This window comes from Grampus griseus (assembly GCF_964374135.1).
Source record: "Grampus griseus genome assembly, chromosome: 6".
In the NCBI taxonomy this organism is placed as follows: Eukaryota; Metazoa; Chordata; class Mammalia; order Artiodactyla; family Delphinidae; genus Grampus; species Grampus griseus.
Genome location: NC_139000.1, coordinates 1,549,749 through 1,571,067, shown reverse-complemented (window position 1 = coordinate 1,571,067; position 21,319 = coordinate 1,549,749). Strand labels below are relative to the sequence as shown.

The 21,319-nt window shown below is 53.8% G+C and overlaps 1 protein-coding gene across 1 annotated transcript in view; it reads right to left on the bottom strand.

Moving 5' to 3' along the window:
• NACC2 (NACC family member 2) overlaps positions 1 to 19,676 on the bottom strand; it is a gene marked incomplete at its 3' end in the record, with an annotated part of 28,517 nt that extends 8,841 nt beyond the window's left edge. The window contains exon 1 of the mRNA XM_082655709.1: positions 18,776 to 19,676. Within this exon, the coding sequence (XP_082511835.1) occupies positions 18,776 to 19,661 (886 nt within the window). The 5' untranslated portion in view covers positions 19,662 to 19,676. The remainder of the gene's footprint in view (positions 1 to 18,775) is intronic.
• Between the last annotated feature and the right edge of the window lie 1,643 nt (positions 19,677 to 21,319).

Here is a 21,319-nt window from a genome sequence, read left to right as displayed (position 1 = left end):
TCCCCTCTCGCCACAACTAGAGAAAGCCCACGCACAGCAACCAACACCTAGCGCAGCCAAAAATAAAAAATGAATGGAAGGAGGGAAACCGGGAGGGTCACGTTGACCTCAGTCCTGAACTTCCTCAACCTCCTGAGGGTCAAAGACTGGGAATCTGAAGAAATCACTGGACCCTCTCCTTGCGCAACACACACCAAGACACCCGACCACAGGATGCTGTCATGTCCAGGAAGCCCCAAAGGGCCCCTGTTCCCATCCCCAAATCCATAGTGTGTCCTAGGGAGTCACCATCAGAGACAGCATAAGCAGCCCCCGCCCCTGGGAGCCCCGGCAAGGTGGGTGACCACCGGCAGGTGCCCGAGCCGCCCTGGTCCAGCCGCAGTGTAGCTTTGCTGAGGTTGGGTGGGGCGGACAGGGGACAAAAAAGGTGATGCCCACTCCACGAAAGTGTATGCCATTTGTTCAGATGGCAGCATAAGAAACCGAACCCCTAGTTCTTAATTATATAGAAAAATACAACTGAAAACCAAATGGAAAGAAAAATGCTGCACCACACCACCCGACACCGGCTCCCCACAGTGCACAGTGACCAGGCCTGCCAGACACACAGTGCACGGTCCGGAGACAGACCCACACAGGTACGCTCGGCCGGTCTGTGATAAAGATGCAGACGTACCCAAAGAAGGAAGTGACAGTCTGCCAACAAACGGTGCCAAGTCACAGGTCACACACAGGCACAGACCCATGAGCCGAACCTCACACCTTACGCGAAGATGAACACGAGTGGGTCGCAGGTCTAAACGTAAAACGCAAAACTACAAAACCTTCACCAGAAAATCTGTGATCTTGGCTTCAGCTAAAAGCCTAGACATGACTCCACAAGCACAGTCCCTAAAAGGAATTAAATGAGAAACTAAACTTCATCAAAATGAAAAACTCGTGTCTACAAAAGACGAGAAGACAAGCCAGCTACCACCGACCGAGGAAAGATCTGCAAACCACGTGTCTCCAGGGAGGCCTCTCGAAACTCAACAGGAGGAAAACGAAAAGCCCAATTTTAAAAATGGGCCAAAGCAGAAAGTAACACACCATTGTAAAGCAGTTATACTCCAATACAGATGCTAAACGAAAACAAATGGGCGGAAGATCTGAACAGACACTTCGCCAGAGAACACATAGATGGAGATGCTCGACGTCCTGAGCCGTTAGAAAAATGGAAACTAAAGCCGTGCTGAGATACCACCGCTCGTGATTAGGACGGCTCAGTGGGACCTGGGCGCAGCACGTGCCGGCAAGGACACGGAGCCACTGGAATGCTCGTCCCGGTGGTGAGGACACTGGAAACCACGCGGCAGTTTGTTATGAAGTTAACCGTATGCACAGCTGAGCCAGCAATTCCACTTTTAGGTATTTACCCAGGAGAAGAAAGAGATGAGGGCTGGACGCGACGAACCCCGTACAGAAATGTCCACACCCGCTCTGCTCACAGATGCCCCAAACGGGAAACACCCAATGTCCTGCGTCAGGGGAAGGGACAGCCAGGAAGCCATCCACGTGACAGTCACCACAGGGCCGCAAGAAGGAACAAGTTATTGATGCACAACTTGGATGGATCCCAGGTTCACTGCGCCCAGCAGAGGGGCCAGTGTCCGGGGTTATCTCCCGGGCAGGTCCGTGTGTCGGACACGCTCCAAAGACAGAGCCATGGGGACAGAGAACAGTGGCCGCCAGGGGATGGGGTTGGGGGGTGACTGTCGGAGCAGCACGGTGGAGTCTTGGGGCCCTGGGGGTTGGTTGACGGAGCTGTTCTGGGCGGTGGACACTCAGGCCACACCACCCCATGCCAGGTGGCCGCCTGGCCCTCCCCAGCCCCCTCCCGCTCAGCTCCGGGTGGCCTCCACTCGTGACAAACGCACCACAGGTGGGCGATCTAGCCCATCTCTGCAGCTGCCAGCTCAGTGCCAACCAGACTGGCAGTTTTGAAAGGGCCACACCCGTGAAGCACATCTGTGCACTGAACACACCTGTATCAGCATCCCAGGAACAGGGCACGTGGTGGTTCCTACAGATGCACTTGGGCCCAGGCGGCTGGGGGGGTCACCACGGGCATCATTCTGTCTTTTACGTGACACCAACGTAACTGTGATACACCACCGACTGTAAGATGCATCCCATTTCTTGGATCTAAAACGGGGGCACGAAATGCATCCAAGAGCCAATGCAATTTGGCACGTGGGGTAAAAAATAGCAAAAGTCTGGCAGGGAAAAGCCAGTAAGAAAGAAAAATAAAGGTGGAAACAGAAACACGCGGCCAAGAGCCGGGAGGACCTGTGTGTAAACCCCAGCTGCCAGGACACAAAGGGACACAGCGGGTCTCCAGGCCCCGTGCTCAGGAAGTTACAGGCGTAGCTGCTGGGGAAGACGCAGGGCCGAGAGACCAGACCCCGGACGGTGCTCCAGCAGGGCTTTGCGGCCAGTGCAAGCCTGCACCGCAGCCACCTGACCTGGTGACTGGCCCCGCGGGCCACGGCTCAGTACACTCGCAACTCCCTCTGGGCAGCTCCCCCTCCCACTGAATGGAAGCCCATCCCAAAGAAACCTGGTGCTGTCCCTCCCCAGGCCCACGGTTCTGGGTTCTTCTGTCTCCTGCGCCCAAATCTGGCCCTAGGAGACCCCACCGGTCCCCTACCTGGTCTCCTCACCCCCACCACAGCGATCCTGGCAGCTCTTCTATCGCCAACCTGACCACGTCCCTTTTCTGTTCTCCATCCTCCTGTCCGGTGCTGACCTTGAGACGCTCGCAGCCTCCCTGCCCACCCGTGGATGCCTCTGGGGACCAGAGTGGGAGGCGGAGGGGCCACGTGGGAGAACGGCTTTTCACTGTATGATCGTTTTACATTCTTTAAGATAACGAGCACACGTGAGCTACACAAAAGTACATGCACTGAACTTGTAAAATAACCCGGAGACGCCCACTGTGAGTAGGAGGCAGTAGCCAATAGTGGACTGAGTCCCTCGGCAAGAACAACTCTAAGAGCTGCGTTAAAAAAAGTCGCCCAGTCGAGAGTGTCATACTAAGTGAAGTAAATCAGAGAAAGTGGTATCATGAGATACCACTTATATGTGGAAACTTAAAAAATGATACAAATGAACTATTTACAAAACAGAAACAGACTCAACAGACATAGAAAACAAACTTATGGGGGCTTCCCTGGTGGCGCGGTGGTTAAGAATCCGCCTGGCAATGCAGGGGACATGGGTTCGAGCCCTGGTCCGGGAAGATCCCACATGCCACGGAGCAACTAAGCCTGTGCGCCACAACTACTGAAGCCTGCGCGCCACAACTACTGAGCCTGCGTGCCACAACTACTGAGCCCACGAGCCACAACTACTGAGCCTGTGCTCTAGATCCCGTGAGTCACAGCTACTGAGCCCATGTGCCACAACTACTGAAGCCCGCGCGCCTAGAGCCCGTGCTCTGTCTGCAACAAGGGAAGCCACTGCAATGAGAAGCCAGCGTGCCACAACGAAGAGTAGCCCCCGCTCACCGCAACTAGAGAAAGCTCGTGCACAGCAACGAAGACCCAACGCAGCCAAAAATAAAATAAATAAATTAAAAAAAGAATGTGGTGTCCCACGTATGGGCTGGACAAACACCGAGATTTGGGGCCTGCTGAGGAGGCGGTGCTCTGGGGAACACCCAGGCTTTCAGCCAAGACCTGGGAACAGCCAGGGCCCAGGAGCAGGGCAACCGGGAACGTCCAGCCTGACTTACTCCAGGAGGTCACATCACTGCTTGATAAATCCGACGGCCGTTCAGGCACACCTCTAACAGGCTCCAGAGCCCCTCTGGAGCAGCTCTGCTTAGAGCTTCCAAAATGTCTTCACACAATGTAAAGCATTCAATAAAAACTTACCAGCAACGCAAGAAAGCAAAGCCAGACGACTAAAATAAACCCACAATGTACAAAGAGACAGTAGATCGGACCCGTGGGCGATCCCTAACAGGTTCACAGGCAGACGCCGCGTTTCAAATAACTACGCTTAATTTGTGCAAGAAATGTACAAGATGGAGAATTTCACCAGAAAACTAGAATCAATAAAAACAAACAAATCCTAGACACATGATTGGTTGAAAAGGAAATTAAACAGAGCACATGAGAAGACTGGTGAACTGGAAAATAATTCAATCCAAAACTTCCAGGTTAAAGCAGCAGAAGAAGAAAGAAATAGAAAAGTCATAAAACAGAATAAAAGGCACCTGGAATTCCCAGGACGTGGTGAATGCACACCATGTGTGTCACGGGAACCCGGGAAGGAGGGCGGGTGTGTGTGGGAAGCTATAATGACCCAGAGCTCCAAACCGATTACAGACGTGAAGCCACATGAAGGAAGTTATCCCAGATAAGAGGGCGAGGGTAGGGAATTCCCTGGTGGTCCAATGGCTAGGACTCAGCGCTTTCAGTGCTGAGGGCGCAGGTTCAATCCCTGGTTGGGGAACTAAGATCCTGTAAGCTTCGCATCAGGTGAACGTCAGAGAGAAGGGTGCCAGGGCAGCTCTGCTGATGTAAGACCACGCAGACTTCAAAGCAAGAAACTCTCCTGGTGCTACAGGATACTTCACGATGGTAAGAGGACCAGGTCACCAGGAAGATGAAACAAGCCTGCAATTGACAGGCACCCAAACCAACACTTCATAATAACAGGCAGAACTAAAAGGAGAAATGGCAAACCTATAAGCCTCCCTGGAGATCTGAGCACCCCATCTCTTGAGCCAACATAAGAAGATAAAAACAGATCTGAAAGAGTATGCAAGATTTGATTTAATTATTGGTGCACCATAGTTTTTGTCTAGTGCCTATGGGACATTTGCTGGGGCCCAGAGTCTCAAAAGACGTCAGAGCAATGAAGTGACCACAGGAAATTTAATTCAGAAATTACAACAAATAGATGACCGGAAAATCCAAAACATGTTCGAAAATTTAAGCAACACACCAGGACATAACCCAAGGGTCAAGAAAAGAAAAATCACGAAAGCACTGGGAAATATGTTTGACTGAATGATGATGGAAACACGACATATCAAAATGGGTTGGGTAGAATTAAGCTGTGCGGACCAGGAAGTGGACAGCCCTGAAGTGCATATATTTTAAAAGGCTGAGAAATCAATCGATCAGAAAACTAGGAAAAGAATAGCAGATTAGGGCTTCCCTGGTGGCGCAGTGGTTGAGGGTCCGCCTGCCGATGCAGGGGACGCCGGTTCGTGCCCCGGTCCGGGAAGATCCCACATGCCGCGGAGCGGCTGGTCCCGTGAGCCATGGCCGCTGAGCCTGCACGTCCGGAGCCTGTGCTCCGCAACGGGAGAGGCCACAACAGTGAGAGGCCCGCGTACCGCAGGAAAAAAAAAAAAAAAAAAAAAGAATAGCAGATTAACTCAGAGGAAGTAGAAATAAATTGAAATTAAAAAAATATATATGTAAGTACAGTTGACCCTTAGACAATGTGAGGGTTGGTGACCCGACCCCCCTGAGCAGTCGAAAAGCTGCATATAACTTCTGTCTCCCCCCTAAACTTAACTACTGATAGCTTACTGTTGACAAGAAGCCTTACATGTGCAGTCAGTTCACACACATTTTGTGTATGTATTTGTACTGTATTCTTAGTCAGCTAGAGAAAAGAAAATGTTAAGAAAATCATAAGGAAGAGAAAATACATTTACAGTACTAGACTGTATTCACCGAATATCTTAAGCTTACATCGTCTGTTTACAAGACGAATCACCTGTCTCTCAGTACCTGCATCAATATTGTCTTATAGGATACGGAACACTGTGGGTATTATACGTGTTCCCAGCAGTAGACATCAAAACGGAAATGTGAAAAAGAAATGCCTGTTTACTTACAGGTACTGTATTTATTGCAAAAGATCTGTGTATAAGTGGACCCGTGCAGTTCCAAGGTCAACTGTACACATAAGAGAGAAAAAGCCAAAAGCTGGTTCTTTGAAAAGACTGATATGTGCGAAAAATCTCTAGCAAGACTGAATGAAGGATAATGAGGCAAAAAGACACAAATTAACAATATTAACTGTTAATATGATATTAACGTGACACAGCAGAGTCTGCAGAACAGGGGCTGGCAAACTTCTACCGTAAAGGGCCAGAGGGTCGTCAGTCTTTTAGGCTGGGCTCTGTTGAATGTCCTTCGTTTTTGCTTTTTCTCCTTTACACACCACTTGAAAAATATAAACAGCATCGCTAGTTTGTGGGCTGTACCAAAACAGGCCATGGGGCAGATCTGACCCAAGTCACAGCCTGCCACTTTCTTCGATAAACATTAGGAAGATTTTAAGAGGACATAAGTAGTAGATTCATGCCAATAAATCTAAAAATTAGATGAAACCTATAAGCTTGAAGAGAAACACAACTTACCAACACCGACACAAGAAAAAGAAATTTGAACTTGGACCTAATAAAGACATGAATCTAATAAACACCGTCCTGCAAAACACGCCAGGCCTAAGTGGCTTCACCTGGGCATTACTTCAAATATTTAAGAAATGGACTAAGGTTATACAAACTCTTCCAGGTCATTTTTAAAAGGGGGGAAGGGTGATAATTGTCGAATCATTTTATGAGGCCAGATAACCTTGCTAGCGAAAAAGGGAGAGATTACCTTAAAGGAAAATGAGAGGGCACCCTCTCTCGTCCACATAGTGGCAAAAATCCTAGAGAAAATATGAGGCAATATGAAAAGCACGGGCTTGTCCCACGCAGCCGGTGGCCCAGGCGCTGGGTCCAAACTCCCGCGCCTCTGATGTGGGTCTGGGGTACCTACACTGGCGCCCACACTGTGTGTGCCTTGCGTGGGTGGGGGGTATGCATTTAACAGGTTTCCCAATGTTTAGGCTGGAGCTCTGTGGTGGGCAGGGGGGCACCCCCGGCAGAAGCAGGGGCTCCGCGCTCAGGGTCCGGCCAGATGGGAGCGGTTCCCTCAATTTAGCAACTGCTGGACACCTGGCAACCCACCTGAGGCCTCCCTCTAGGAGATGAACACTGACTGGGGGTGGTCACAGCTCCAGAGAGCCCCCCCAAAAAGGGCAAAAAAATTAGGCAGTTGAACCCAGAGGGATGTAAAAAGGATACCACATCACAACGAGGTTGAGCTTATTCCAGAAACACAAGGTTTTTTAATATTCGAAAAAGCAATTTATAACATTAACAGAGCAGAAGAGGAAAACTATATGACCATTTCAATATTTAAAGAAAAGGCTGGGGCTTCCCTGGTGGCGCAGTGGTTGAGAATCTGCCTGCCAGTGCAGGGGACACAGGTCAAGCCCTGGTCCAGGAAGATCCCACATGTCACGGAGCGACTAAGCCCGTGCGCTACAACTACTGAAGCCCGTGCACCACAACTACTGAAGCCCATGCGCCACAACTACTGAAGCCCATGAGCCTAGAGCCCATGCTCCGCATCGAGAGAAGCCACTGCAACCAGAAGCCCTCGCACCACAACAAAGAGTAGCCCACACTCACTGCAACTAGAGAAGGCCCGCGCACAGCAACGAAGACCCAATGCAGCCAAAAATAAACAAACAAATAAATAAAAGGTCTCATTAAAAAAAAAAATAATAATCCACCACCTGCCAATGCAGGGGACACGGGTTCGAGCCCTGGTCCAGGAAGATCCCACATGCGCGAAGCAACTAAGCCCACGAGCCACAACTACTGAAGCCCGCGTGCCTGGAGCCCATGCTCCACAACAAGAGAAGCCACCACAATGAGAAGCCCACGCACCGCAACGAAGAGTAGCCCCCGCTCGCCACAACTAAAGAAACCCACACGCAGCAACGTAAGACCCAATGCAGCCAAAAATATTTTAAAAATCCTCTTTAAAAAAAAAAAAAAGTAAATCTTGAGCCCCACATCACACCACATTAAAAAAAAATCAATTCCAGATATACTTACTACAGAGAGAAAAGCCTTAATAACAAAGCAGGGGAGTCTGAATCTTGACTGTTAGAGGGGAAAACAGACGTAAGGAAGAGAGGAGGCTGGGAGAAGCCTAGGACATTGAGTTAAATTTGGAGATACCAGTACAAACTCGTGATTTTTAAATATATAAATTCCTAGCTCTGACTACCAGAAGGGTATAAAAACAGCACCCTAGTAGCAATAAGCAAACGTAGCACCCAGATCTTGGTTCCTAAATACCATTCCCCACTCAGAGGGAAAAAAGCTGACTCCAGGGCTGGGGAACAGAAAGCATAAGATGAGCCTGGGATATTTTGCTGAAAAAGACAACATGAAAATGCTTAAAAAAAAAAAAAAGTAACTTTATACTAACACCAAATAAACAACAACAATAAGTGAAGGAATAAAATAAATAAGTAGGGGGTCTGGAGAAGCTCTTCCCTACAAAAGACCACCAACTAATAAGTGTAGGAGTTACGGAGTTCTGATCACCACTTTGCAACCATCAGAGTAGTGATCAATCCAGGCAAGAGTCATCAACAAACACTAAAAGCGTTGGGTGAAAGGCTAATGACACACCTTCTCTTCTCACAGTGACGCTACCTGGCAGAGATCACCTTGACCAAACGACCTAAGGGGCCAGCACCAACACTGAGCCAGACCAGGGTCGTGGCTGGAGAAGGACACGGCATTGCTCCTGTGGAATTCCAGCAGAAACGCACACCAGGCACCCAACCCAGCAGACCCAAACAGAGGGACCTTCTGCAAAACAGCCAGCCCATGTGCTTTCAAAAGGAAAGTCTCATGAAGGATAAAGGCTGAGAATCTATTCCAGAATAAAAGAAAAATCAGAAATGCGACGTGTGACTCTGAACTGAATACTGGATCAGAAAAACCCACGTGACCACAGAGGACAATACTGAGACAACTGGAGGAATTTAAGCATGGAAATTTAAGCATCGTTGATTATATAGCAGTGCTGGGTCAAAACTGAATGTCCTGGGGACCTCCCTGGTGGTCCACTGGGTAAGACTCCGTGCTCCCAATGCAGGGGGCCCGGGTGCGATCCCTGGTCAGGGAGCTAGGTCCTGCACGCATACCGCAACGGAGATCCCACGTGCTGCAGCTGAAGACCCAGCACAGCCAAGAAAAATTTCCTGAGTTTTGAACACTGTCCTGTGTTTATGCAAGAGAATGTCCCGTTTGTAAGCAATGCTCAGTATTTTGGGGTAAAAGAGCATAATATCTGCAACTTGCCTTCAAATGGTTCAGAGAAAAAAAAAAACAAACCTATACTTAAAAAAAGAAAAAGAACGACAAAGCAAAATGTGGCAAATTCTTACCAGCTAGTGAGTCTGAGGCAAAGGTATACAGGAGTTCTTTGTGCTTGTCTTGAAACACTTCTGTAAATTTAAAATGACTTCAAATCAAAAAGACAACTTTAAGGCACACAGAACATTACACTGATCTGGAGGTAAAGGAAGATTCCTTTAAACAAGATATAATAGCTATTGATAAAGAGAAAGAAGTTAATACACTTATTACATCAAAATTCTATTAAGAAGATGACAAGTTGCAGAGTGGGAGAAGATATTTACGACACTTGTCTGACAGAAGAGGTCTATTTGGAGTACAGAGAAGCTCACGAAAAGTTGTGAGAAAAGGACAGACAACTCACTCTGCAAGTGTGGGAAAGAAGATTTAAATGGGCACTTCACAAAGGAAGACAGATAACCTGTCGAGAGTATGAAAAAACACTCAAAATCATTACTCATTATGGAAATCCCACTTAACTCCACTATGAGAGACTCAGGACAAGACTGCTGGTGCTCGACATCCACGATGTCCAGCACCTGTTACAAAATTAATAGATACGTGAAGAACCACAAAAAGGGGATCCCAAAGAGGAGAAAAATCAGTAGGTAGAAACACACCGAGAAATAACAAAGCGGACAGCATTAGCAGGCAAAGGCTTTAACACCAGCTAGAAAATACCATCAGAACTTTAAAAAAAATGGAAAAGCAGGAACTCAATGCGGGCAGAAACGGAACACACAAATAAGAACAAAACGGAACTGCAGAAAAGATCGGCAACCATGAAGAAACAGCAATGGAAACGACGCCATCTAAAGCCTAAACAGAAAAAAAGGCTAAAAACTAATAAATAAACAGAGCCTGGGACCTCAGGGACAAAAACATGTTTAATTGGAGTTGTGGGGGGAGGGGCACAAGACATTTGAAGGAATAATGGTAGAAACGCACACGTCCAAAAAGCTCAATAAAGTGTAAGCAGAAATAAAAGCTGCCTGAAAAGAAAAGACACAACTCGTACAGAGAAACTCAGAGAAGAATGACTATGATTTCCCGAGGAAAAAATATGCATTTCGGAAGACAAGAGAACGTCTACTGAAAGCAGAAAGTAACAGTCAGCCTAGGATTCTACATCCAGCAAAAACACCCTTCAAGAATGAAGGTGACAACTGTACAATGAAAACTGACTAATTTTATTATACATAAACTATACTTCAATAAGGCAGATTTTTTAAAAGGTGATATAAAGACCTCTTTGTGATTTTTCAGAATCCACTACTAGTCCATCACTAGGTTGAAGGAAATTCTTCAAGCAGAAGAAAAATAACACCAGGTAGAAACTCTAATCTATACGAAGTATGAGGAACTGGACAAGGTAAATATGTGGGTAAACATAATAGGCATTTTTTCATATTCTAAATTTCTTAAAAAAAAATTAGACATCCACGTGGAAAAAAAATCAGAACCTCGATCCATGTCTCACACCTTATACAAAAATTAACTCAAAATGGGCCACAGACTAAATGTCAAACCCAAAGCCATAAGACATCTAGAAGAAAACACAGGGGAAAAAATTCTTATAATCTTGTTAGGTAAAGAATCAAATACACCACCAAAAGCATCATCTGTAAGAGAAATTACTGACCATTTAAACTTCATCAGGGGACTTCCCTGGCGGTCCAGTGGTTAAGAATCCGCCTTCCAACCCAGGGGACGTGGGTTCGATCTCTGGTCAGGGAACTAAGATCCCACATGCCGTGGGGCAACAAAGCCCGCGGACCACAACTACTGAGCCCGCACGCCGCAACTAGAGAGAAGCCTGCTTGCTGCAAAGAAGAGCCCTTGTGCCACAATTAAGACCCGACGCAGCCAAAAATAAGATTTAAAAATTTAAAAAATAAACTTCATCAAAATGTTAAAATGTCTATGAAAGACTCTAGTAAGAGAAAGAAAAGACCAACTGCAGTCTAGTAGAATATGTTTATGAGTCACATATCCAACACAGGACTTTCACACCTAGAATGTATAAGGAACACACCATATCAACAATACTCAATATTCAAACCACCCAATAAAAAGAGGGCAAAAGACTCGAAGAGGCACTTGACCAGAGCAGGTATACAGATGGCAAATAAATACACAAAGGGTGTTCCACATCATTAGACATTAGAGAAATACAAATGAACACTGCAGTGTGACACCACTATAGACCATGAGAATGGCTTTTAAAAAAAAGACAAACCCAAGTGCTGACAAGATCATGGAATGACAGGAACTCTCCTGCTTTGCTGGTGGCGATATAAAGTGACAGAACTATTTTAGACAAGAGTTTGGGCAATTTCTTATAAAGTTAAATATGCACTTACCATGTGACCCACTATCTCATTCCTAGGCCAATTTACCAAAAAGAACTGACAATTCAAGTGTGCACAAAAACCTAGATGCCACGTTTGCAGCAGCTCAATCCATCACCACTAAAAACTAGAAATAAACCAAAGGTGCTTCGACTGGCAACTAGATAAACCCATCGTGGGAACACTATTCAGCAGCCCAAAAAAAAAAAAAGAACCACGAACTCACACAACACGAATGGACCTCAAACGCATTCAGTCAAAAGGCCACACACTGTGTGATTCCACTGATGAGACAGAAAACAGACCAGTGGTCGCAGGAGCTGGGAGAGAGGAAGAAAAGACTACGAAGGGGCCACAGGGGGATGATAAAATGTGGGAGGTGACTGCTCTGCCTCTTGATTATGGAGGCGATCACATGACTATATACATTTGTTAAAACTCAGAGAACAATTTGCCCCAAAGAGTAAATTCTACTCTATTTAAATTTTAACAGTGACTACAAGTGGAAAAAAGACAACTGTCGGTTTCAAGTAAAAACAATAACATCACCATAAGGCTTATAGCCTACGAAGAAGTAAAATACGTGACAACAATTTCACTAAGGACCGGAGCGGAGAAATGAAAACACACAGTTTTGAAAGTCTGAGTTCCACAGGAGGGGGTGATATACCTGAGAAGGTTGATGGGATAAGTCAAATATTCATGAGTCAGCTCCAGACGACCGAAGCATGGCGGGGGTGTGGGGGGGATGTCTAACCACTGGGTCAACAGCAGAGCTAAAGAGAAACTCTGGAAAAATTCAATCAGAAAGTGGTGGAAAAGAGGAAAAAAAGAAAACATGACTAATAAAAAACTAATAGTGAGATGACAGACCTGAACCTAACCCCCTTGAAAATTACACTAAACGTAAATGGTTGAAAGATTCCCAATAAAAGATGGTCAGACTGGATAAAAAAGCAGATCTCAATCATGTGCTATCTATAAGAATTGAGCCTTAAGATACAGGTAGGTTAACAGGAAAAGGATGAAAACAGCCAACACCAGGTAAATAGTAAACGTAAGAGAGCTGGCACGGCTATATTAATACCTGCATAGATCAGAAATGGATAAATTCCTTGAAAGACACAAATTACCATGGCTCGAGCAAGATGTGAGAGAAATCTGAACAGTTCTACATCTAAACTAACAGAATGTATAATTGAAAACCTTCCCATAAGGAACAAAAACAACAACAAAACTGCAGGCCCAAGTGGCTTCACTGGTGAATGAATTCTATCAAATGCTAAAGAAAGAAATAACATCAAACTTACACAAACTTTCAGAAAATTAAGGAGAAGAGACATAAGGTTAGCATATCCTCCTACAAAACCAGAAACAGATACTACAGGCAAACTACGGATAATTAATCTTCATGAACTAGATGCAAAATTCCTTAAGAAAACATTAGCGAATTGAATCCAGCAATATATAAAACAATAAAACATAATGACCAAGTGGGACTTATCCCAGGAGTTCAAGGGTGGTTCAACATTTAAAAATTAACTGATGATGGGCTTCCCTGGTGGCGCAGCGGTTGAGAGTCCGCCTGCCGATGCAGGGGACACGGGTTCGTGCCCCGGTCCGCGAAGGTCCCACATGCCGCGCAGCGGCTGGGTCCGTGAGCCATGGCCGCTGAGCCTGCGCGTCCGGAGCCTGTGCTCCGCAACGGGAGAGGCCACGACAGTGAGAGGCCCGCGTACCGCAATAAAAAAAAAAAAAAATTAACTGATGCAATACACCACATCAGTAAAATTAAGGAGAAAACCCACATCATAATTTCAGTAGATGAAAAAAAAAGCAGTCCCGCGTGTACGTGGATGTTCACAGCAGCCCGATGATAGCGGCCACACACGACTGCCACTGGTGGCATGTCCACGGCATGGGAGAACACCACAAGGACCAAGGACCCACGCTCAGAAGCACACGGATGAATCGATCTCAAGATACAGTAAATGAAAAACGTCAAACATAGAAGACTCCGTTCTGTGTGATCCCACTTAAGGAAAAATGATAGTGATGGAGAGCAACGGGGGCTGCGGTGGTGGGATGGGGTGGGGAGGACGCGGGGAAACATCTGAGGGAAGTAAATTGTTGTGTATCTTGACCGTGGTACTTGGCTGATTACAATGGCCAAACTCATCACCTGTACACTTGAAACTGGCACATTTTATTGTGTGTAAACACTTTAATAAATAAAAAAGGGGAGAAAAAGGTGGGACTGCCCACCCAGCACAGGCAAGTCTCAAACTCATTCTGCTGACGAGACAGCCGGACCAGAGTGCAGACAGCCTGACTCTGTTTACGTGACGGACAAAAAGTACCCAGAGGACAGAAAGCGGATCCGAGGCTGCCCGCGGCTGGGGGTGGGGGAGGGGATGCCAGCAAAGGGGCGCAAGGGCCTCCAGGGTGACGGACACGTCCTCCATCTGACTGTGCTAGTGGCGCCTCGCCCACATCTCAAATGGGTAACTTCATACCCGTGTCACCGAGGTATGTAAGTTACACCTCAATAAAACTGGTTTAAGAAGAACTCTCAGGGTGTTTGGGGGTGTGAGGGTTAAACGTGACACTGCATGGAAGCTGAGGCCAGGGAGCCAGGGGGCTGCGCCTGGAGGCCCTCAGGGATGAGCCCCGGATGGTGCCTGGGGTGCCCGGCCAGCCCTCAGGGCAGCCTCCGGGGTATACAGTGGGACAGACACATTGGCGTTGGCACCTCCTTCGCCTGGCCTGAGCTGCCAGGATGCTGCCTTAAAAGAGCGGGAACCCCCCGAGCCTGGGCAGGCCGCCCCCACCTGGGCACCACTGTAGGCAGGCCAGGGGTTGTGCTGGGCTCTAACGGTGCGGACGCTCCTGGCCCAGGGCAGGAGGCAGTGTGGGTGGCGGGGAGTGGGGCTTGCAGAACCCATCCTGACTGCTCCCTCTCTGTGGGACCCCCAAGCGACAGCTCGTGAGCTCTGAGCTGTGGGTGGGAGCAGCCGCCAACCCGGCTCCCCAGAGGCTCTGCTGGAGGGACGCCCTGCCGTGCGGAGGGGGGACGCTGCAGGCTGGGCCCGCCCCCCGTAAGATGGGACAGCAGCCGCGCTGACCTCACAGGCCGTGCTGGGAAGGCCTGGCCCGGGGCGGGGCTCTATCCTCCGGCGTGCAGCGGCCACCTGCAGCCTCTGCTCAGAGCGGCGGAACCCGGGAACAGACGTGGTGCCGCGTGCCAGGACCCCCTCCCGCGCACCACCAGGGTCCGTCCCACGTCCAGGCGTGGGGCAGCGGGCAGACCTGGAGGGGAAGGGAGAGCAGGGCCACACAGGGCCACCAGCTCACTGGCCACCAGCAGGGCACCCCGCGGCGGTCCCCTCCTGGGAAAGGGTGAAGGTGGAGGCTCGGGGCTGGTGCGTAAACACCTAGGCGGGCCTGTGGCTCAGAAGCCCATAGGGAGCACATCCGCCTGCCGGATTCAACATCTGCCCAGTGAGGGGGGTGGGCCTGGAGGCCAGAAGGGGGTCGGAACCGCAGAGACCAGGGGAGGGGGCCCAGGTTGGCGTGGGAACCTCCCCTCCATGCCCTCTGTCGTCTCATCCCCGCACCCCTCAGCCTCACTCCCAGGGCAGCCTGCCCTGACAGTGGCCCCCCGCCATGATGAAACACCACGTCAGGGTCCAGTCTGGTGTCTCTCTGTGTCCACAGCAGGCAAGGGCAGGGACTACGCCCATCCTGGCCACCACTGCTCACAGCCTGTGGGTACAGGTGTGCCCAAAGAGAGTGAACAAGTAGAGACCATGGGAGCGGACCCCTCACGGTGGGGGGGGGTGCCCTCTGTGCCCTGCCCACCCCCGGAACCAAAACCAAGCCCCCCAGACCCACGCTGCCTTGACGGGGCCGCCCCTGGCTCCTGCCCCACTCCCGGCTAGAGACTGATGTGCAGAGAGATGCCCACCGGCTCTGGGCCCCGCGGAGCTGAAGCGCGAGCTGCCCTGAGCCCCGGGGTGGGGGGCTGAGCCCACTGCGACGTGGGGTGGGTCTGATCGGCCCCATCATGGTTAGGGCCTTCCCAGTGGCACCTCTCCTAACCTAACCAATTAGGAACCACCCAATATCCTCCAACAGGGAAGTGGATAAATCAACCACGGCATCTCCACGAACGGACGATGACACAGGACTTGGCCAGAATGGAGGAACACACAGCACGGAAACGGGAAACCACGCGGGGGCTGCTGGGGGGAGGGATCCAGAGCCCATCCACTCATCTGTAACATTCAATTCCTCGATTTCCCAACAAGAAGCCCATCACGTGGGAGCTGCTAACAGCTCTTCACGGGAATGAGGGTGGGGACGGGGTCTCCAGTGCAGGGCTCTGCGCCCTTCGCTTTCCTGCACACGGCATGCTGGAGAGAAGACCCCTGAGGGTCACTCAGGCCACCCCCTCCCTTGGCAGGTGGGGAAGCGAAAGGAGAAGGGACTCCTGAGAACCCTTATGCGCCAGTTCACCATAGAACCTTCCGGATTCCACCAGCTCGAGAGCCCTGCCCAACCCCTGTCCAGGCCCCGGCACGGGGCACCTGGCTATTCGGCTGCCCACGCGGGGTGTGAGGATGCCCCCTGGCCAGGCCAGGCCAGCACAGAGGGAGCCCGGGTTACGGGAAACCAGCGCCCAAGGGGCAGCCAGCCTTTGGGGACGGGCCCCTCTCTGCCTGCCCGGCCCCCACGGACCCTCCCCCCAACCCTCTTCCCAGCGTGCCAGGTGCCCAGTGATGCCAGCGACGTCACTGCCGATAACCTAGATTTTAACCAAGAAATCACACACCCCCTCCCTGCCCCACTTACGGGCTCAGGGAGGAGAAAACCCAGACCGGAGCCTCCCAAGTCCTGTTGGAGACAGGCTCCCAGGCCACCGCCCCCAGTCTCGCAGCTTCCCTCCACCCCGTCCCACCTCCGACGCTCCCAGGGATGTGGGATGAGGGGCTCACAGGCCTTGGCTGACCCGTGCCCGGCCCCAGTAGGACCCAGCAGCTGGTCTCAGTGCGGGAGGGGCTGGTGAGGAAGCCCAGACAAGGCAGTGGGGCAGCTCGGTCTCCCAAGCCACACCCCACGCTGTCCACGGCCACCTCCCTTGGCTCCTTGGAAAATCCAAGGGTGCAGGTGAGGAGGGGGTCCAGGCTCATGCAGCCAGAGGGGCAGGTGCCCTCAGACGGGCTACCGCCCTGCACCCACACCTAGCAATTCCAACACCTGTGGTGTCTCTCACCGTCTCGTACACACCAAGGCCCGAGGCCACACTGGCGGGAAGGGGGCCGTACAGGGAGGACCCTGGGGTGACACGTGAACTAGGGTCCTCTCCTGGTTCGGCACTGCACCACCAGGGACCACCGTTGGGCAGCCCCGCCCCTGGGCCCTCAGCCGATTCTGTCCTGACCCCTCCATTGAGCCCTGTCCAGCGGCTGGCATTGGGGGGGGGGGGTGTGGGCGGTCCTGCAGGGTTTGCCCTGAGCCCGTGTAGCCTGTTTTCCTGGGGGAGGGGCTTGGGAGCCAACCCAGCTCCCTCTGGCCCAGTCTGGGTGCCAACGGATCTTTCTACCCCCTGGGGGCTGTCAGGGAGATGGCGGGGTCAGGCAGAAGAAACTGCACACGGGTGGTTCCTGGGGTCCCGGCCAGGCCTAACCCACACCAGAGCCTGCGGGTTTCTTGGTGTCAGGAACACCAAGCCCTCCCCGCTACCACTAAGAGGAAAACACCCAGTCCAGACGGAGGTGGTCTGTGTGCTAGTACCCTGCGCAATTCATACAAATATGACAAAACACATTCAGATAAAGTCATGAGCCCTGGGAAAACCAAGGCCCAGGGCCCCTGGGGGGAGCTGCCGGGGCAGTGCCTCCCCCGCAGCTCTGAGAGGGACCCTGAGAAGGGCCCACGTTGGCCAGACCAGAGACCGAAACCCAGCCGCCCAGTGCCACATGGGGATCGGCTGTCCCAACGGCCCGAGCTGGCCAGTGCACCAGGCTCCCTCCGCTCCTGCCCCCCAGGACTGACAGACCAGTGCCCGCCTGGAGGCGGAGGAGTGGAAGGGGGAGGAAGAGGAGGGGCAGCGTCGGCCCCATCAGGGCGCAAGGACGTGGTGGGTCTCAGGGGCGGAAAGAGTCCCCAAACTGCACTTTGGGGCCCCAGCTCTGGGATGCCACTTCCCCCTGGCAGCGTGCATCCGGGCCAGTCACCGGACACGGGCCCCGCATGCAAATCAGGACAGGCAGCCGGCCCAGGCACACAGCCAGTTTTCGGGGAACACAGAAGGCAAGAGGACACCTGACCTGGGGCCTCAACTACGGGACCCTTCACGCAGCAAATCCTGAACCATCTCTGGCGACTGTGATGCAGTTTACAGGCAACACCAGGCATCGCAAATCAGTGCGTGTTGGGCTTATAGATCCCAAATGCGGGAGTTCCCCCCAGAATAAGTTGGGGGGCAGCACGTTCAGTTCAAGAGGCACTCTCTGGCCGGCCACTTGGTGCTAGCCCCAGGGAGACGGCCGCGACTGGGAGGGGCCCAAGGGACTCTCTGGCCTCCCTGAGTCAGAGTGAAGGCAAAAGCACATGGGTGGGGAAAGGGCTGAGGTCAAAGGCAGCGAAGATGGGCCTGCTGGGGCAGGCACCTCAGCGACAGGGACACTGAGGCCTCAAGCAGGTGAGTGACGAGTCTGGGTCACACACTGCCCTGTGAGCCCTCAGGCAGGTCCCTGGTCCACTGAGGCCCTCAGTCTCTTCATCAGTCCGGTGAAAGCCAGGGCTCTGTCCCACACGCTACGCTGCGGCTGAACTTTCCCGTGGCCTCTCATCTCACCCAGGATGAGTTTAGAGTCCCTAGCTAAGGCCCTGCAAGACGGACCTGGGTCCTGCTCCTGCCTCGGGTGTCAGCTCCTGCCAGCTCGTCCAGTCTGGGCTGTACAGGGAACTGTCCCTGTACACCTGCAGCACAGTGCCCCCGGACGTGTCCGTCTCCCTGCCAGGCTGTGAGGGGCCCGGGGTAAGGCCAGGTTGGCCTCGGTGCCCACACAGGAGGTGCTGGGAGGTCCACCGTGCCGGCAGGCAGGCGGCCGAGGTGGCGGGTGGGGATTACCTGCGTAGCTGCCCGCGGCCTTGACGTACATGTGGCCGTACTGCTCCTCCACCATGGTGTCGTAGGCCTCGTCATCCTCGTCATCCTCTTCGTTGTGGTAGGAGGTGGGGCTGTCGGTGGTGGGCAGGCTGCTCGCCCCCGGGCTGGTCCGCTCCCCCTGGGAGTACTGCGCCTGCTGGATGCTGGGGATGAGGGTGGCCAGGCTGGGCACCCCGTAGTAGGAGACCCGGGGCAGCTTGAGGGGGGCCGTGCCTGCCGCCACCGCGGGGCCCGTCGCCGCTGCCGCGCCGTCCCGGGCCCCTGTCTCCAGCGGGCGCTTGGGGGCCAGGCCTGGGCCCGCGGCCAGCGGCAGCTCCACGGCTTCATGCTTGACGCGGGTCAGCAGCGGGATGGGCACGGAGGGGGACACGACGTAGGGGGGCGCGGCGGTGACCGGCTGCAGCTGGTTGCAGGGGCTCTGGGGCTCGGAGCTGGCGTCCTCGATCATAGCGGTCTGCGAGTCGCAGTGGGGCGAGCTCACCTTGAACATGAGGTCCGTGCCGCGCTCCACGATGTGCTGGATCTGCAGGAAGCCGGCCGTGTACATGACCACGAGCTGCTCGCTGGCCGCCATGGTCAGCCTGCCCGTGTAGCAGAAGGACAGGATCTGCTGGAAGCAGGCAGGCGGCACGGTGCCCGGCAGCTCGAAGGCGCTCTTGCTGTTGCCGCTGAACAGGTCGCGGAAGTAGAGGCTGCTGGCGGCCAGGACGGCCCGATGGGCCTTGAAGGCCTGGCCCTTGACCACAATGGACACATCGCAGTAGAGGCCCAGCAGACGCTGCTCGTTGAGGCAGCCGAGCACGGTGTTCCCGAAGTTGGGGATCTCGATGTGCAGCATCTGCGACATGGCGGGCGGGGGCGGCGGGCGGGCCTCAGACTCTCAGTGCGGGAGCGGCCGAGCGGGGCGCATCTGCGGGAGAGAGGGCGCGGGGCGCCGCCGTCAGGGTCGGGCTCCGGACGTCCAGCGGCCCACTGGCAGGGCCGGGCCCCTCACCACCCTGCTCTGCCACAGTGCCCAGGCCCCCCTGCGGGGCACCCCCAGACCCTCCAGCCGCCACGAGCCAGACCAGGTCTCGCCGCAGACCCGGCCGATGGTGGGACCCTGGCAGGGCCGTCAGTGCCGCCCAGGATACTAGAAGCCCCAGCTGGGTTTCCAGCCGGGGTGGGGGTGTGGGGGCCCCCCACACCCCCACCCCGGGACGCTCCCAGAGTCCACCCAGCAGAGCATGTAAGCCCTCGGGGCCGAGAGACACCCTGTCCTGGCAGAAGACGAGAACAGGCCTGCAGGCGGCGGACAGACGGGAGGACGGGAGGACGGGACGGGGCGGTCCACCCACAGCACTGGAGGGGCGAGGGCGGCAGGCCCGCGTCTGCATAACTCTTCTCCCAGGAAAAAGTTAGCAGCAAAGGAGCCCCTTGCCGCCTGTCCCCTGGGAGGGACCCGAACCCGGAGCGAGAGGCAGGGCACCGCGGTGTGTGTGGCGGGGGTCTCGTGGCGGGCGGTTTCTCGGAGGCTTTGCTTTCGGTTTGCTTTTCCCGTTTTCCCTAGAGCAGCCGTGCAGAGGGCCCGCCAGGGGGGGCATTCTGCCCCGCCGGCTGAGAAGCCGCCCCTTCGGCCCTCGGGAGAGGCGGGCAGGAGTGGTTGCCCAGGGAAGTGAGCTGAAGCTGGGAGAACTCAGCCTCTCCGCCGCCTCTGCTCGCCCTCCAGGCAAAGGAGACCTCGGGCCAGAGGTGCTCCGAGCCGCGCCCGGCTCCCCCAGCCCGAGCTGCCTCGGGGACCCGGCTGCCAGCCCAGGAGTTGGGACCCTGTCGCAGCCCCACCTGCGCGCCCTCCCGGCCCCCCAGCTCCCGATGCCGGCCGATCCCTGCTGGCTCGCTCCCAGCCCAGGTGACTAAAGGGGTCGTGGGGAGACAGGGGAGGGCCGAGCAAGGGACTGGCCGTGGTCGGGATGCCGCCGGCCCGCGCGGTCTGGGGATGGGGCTCCCGCGCTGTGGAGCTGGTGTCCGACTCAGAGAAGCGGGGCCGGGACGGACGGGCCGGAGAAGGCGCCGGCCCAACTCCGCGCAGCCGGCGCCCGTACAAAGGGCCGCTCGGTCCCGCGGGAGGAAAGTGCGGGCGGCCGCAGAGGCGCCGGGCGGCCGGCGAGAGGAGGGCGGAGCGCCGGCCCGGCCGCCGACAGGAGTTGAGCAGGTGGGCGGCCGCTCGGGGTGGGGGGAGGGCCCGCAGCGCCCCCGCTGCGGAGAAGTTGCCGGCCTGGCCGGTGGCACCGGCGGCAGGGGAGACCTACCTTTGGCCGCTGCCGCCGTGGCCCCGGCACTGCCCGCTCAGCCTGGCAGGGGCAGGCTCGCCCGCACACCGGCCGCCCGCAGCCGCCAGCTGCTCCGGGAATGCAGCAAACGGAGCGGGAGCCCTTGGGGTGGGGAGGGCGAGAGGAGCTGCGGGGGGAGGAGGGGGGAGGGGGGAAGAGGAGGAGGGTGGGGGGAGGAGGGGGACAGAGAGTCTCG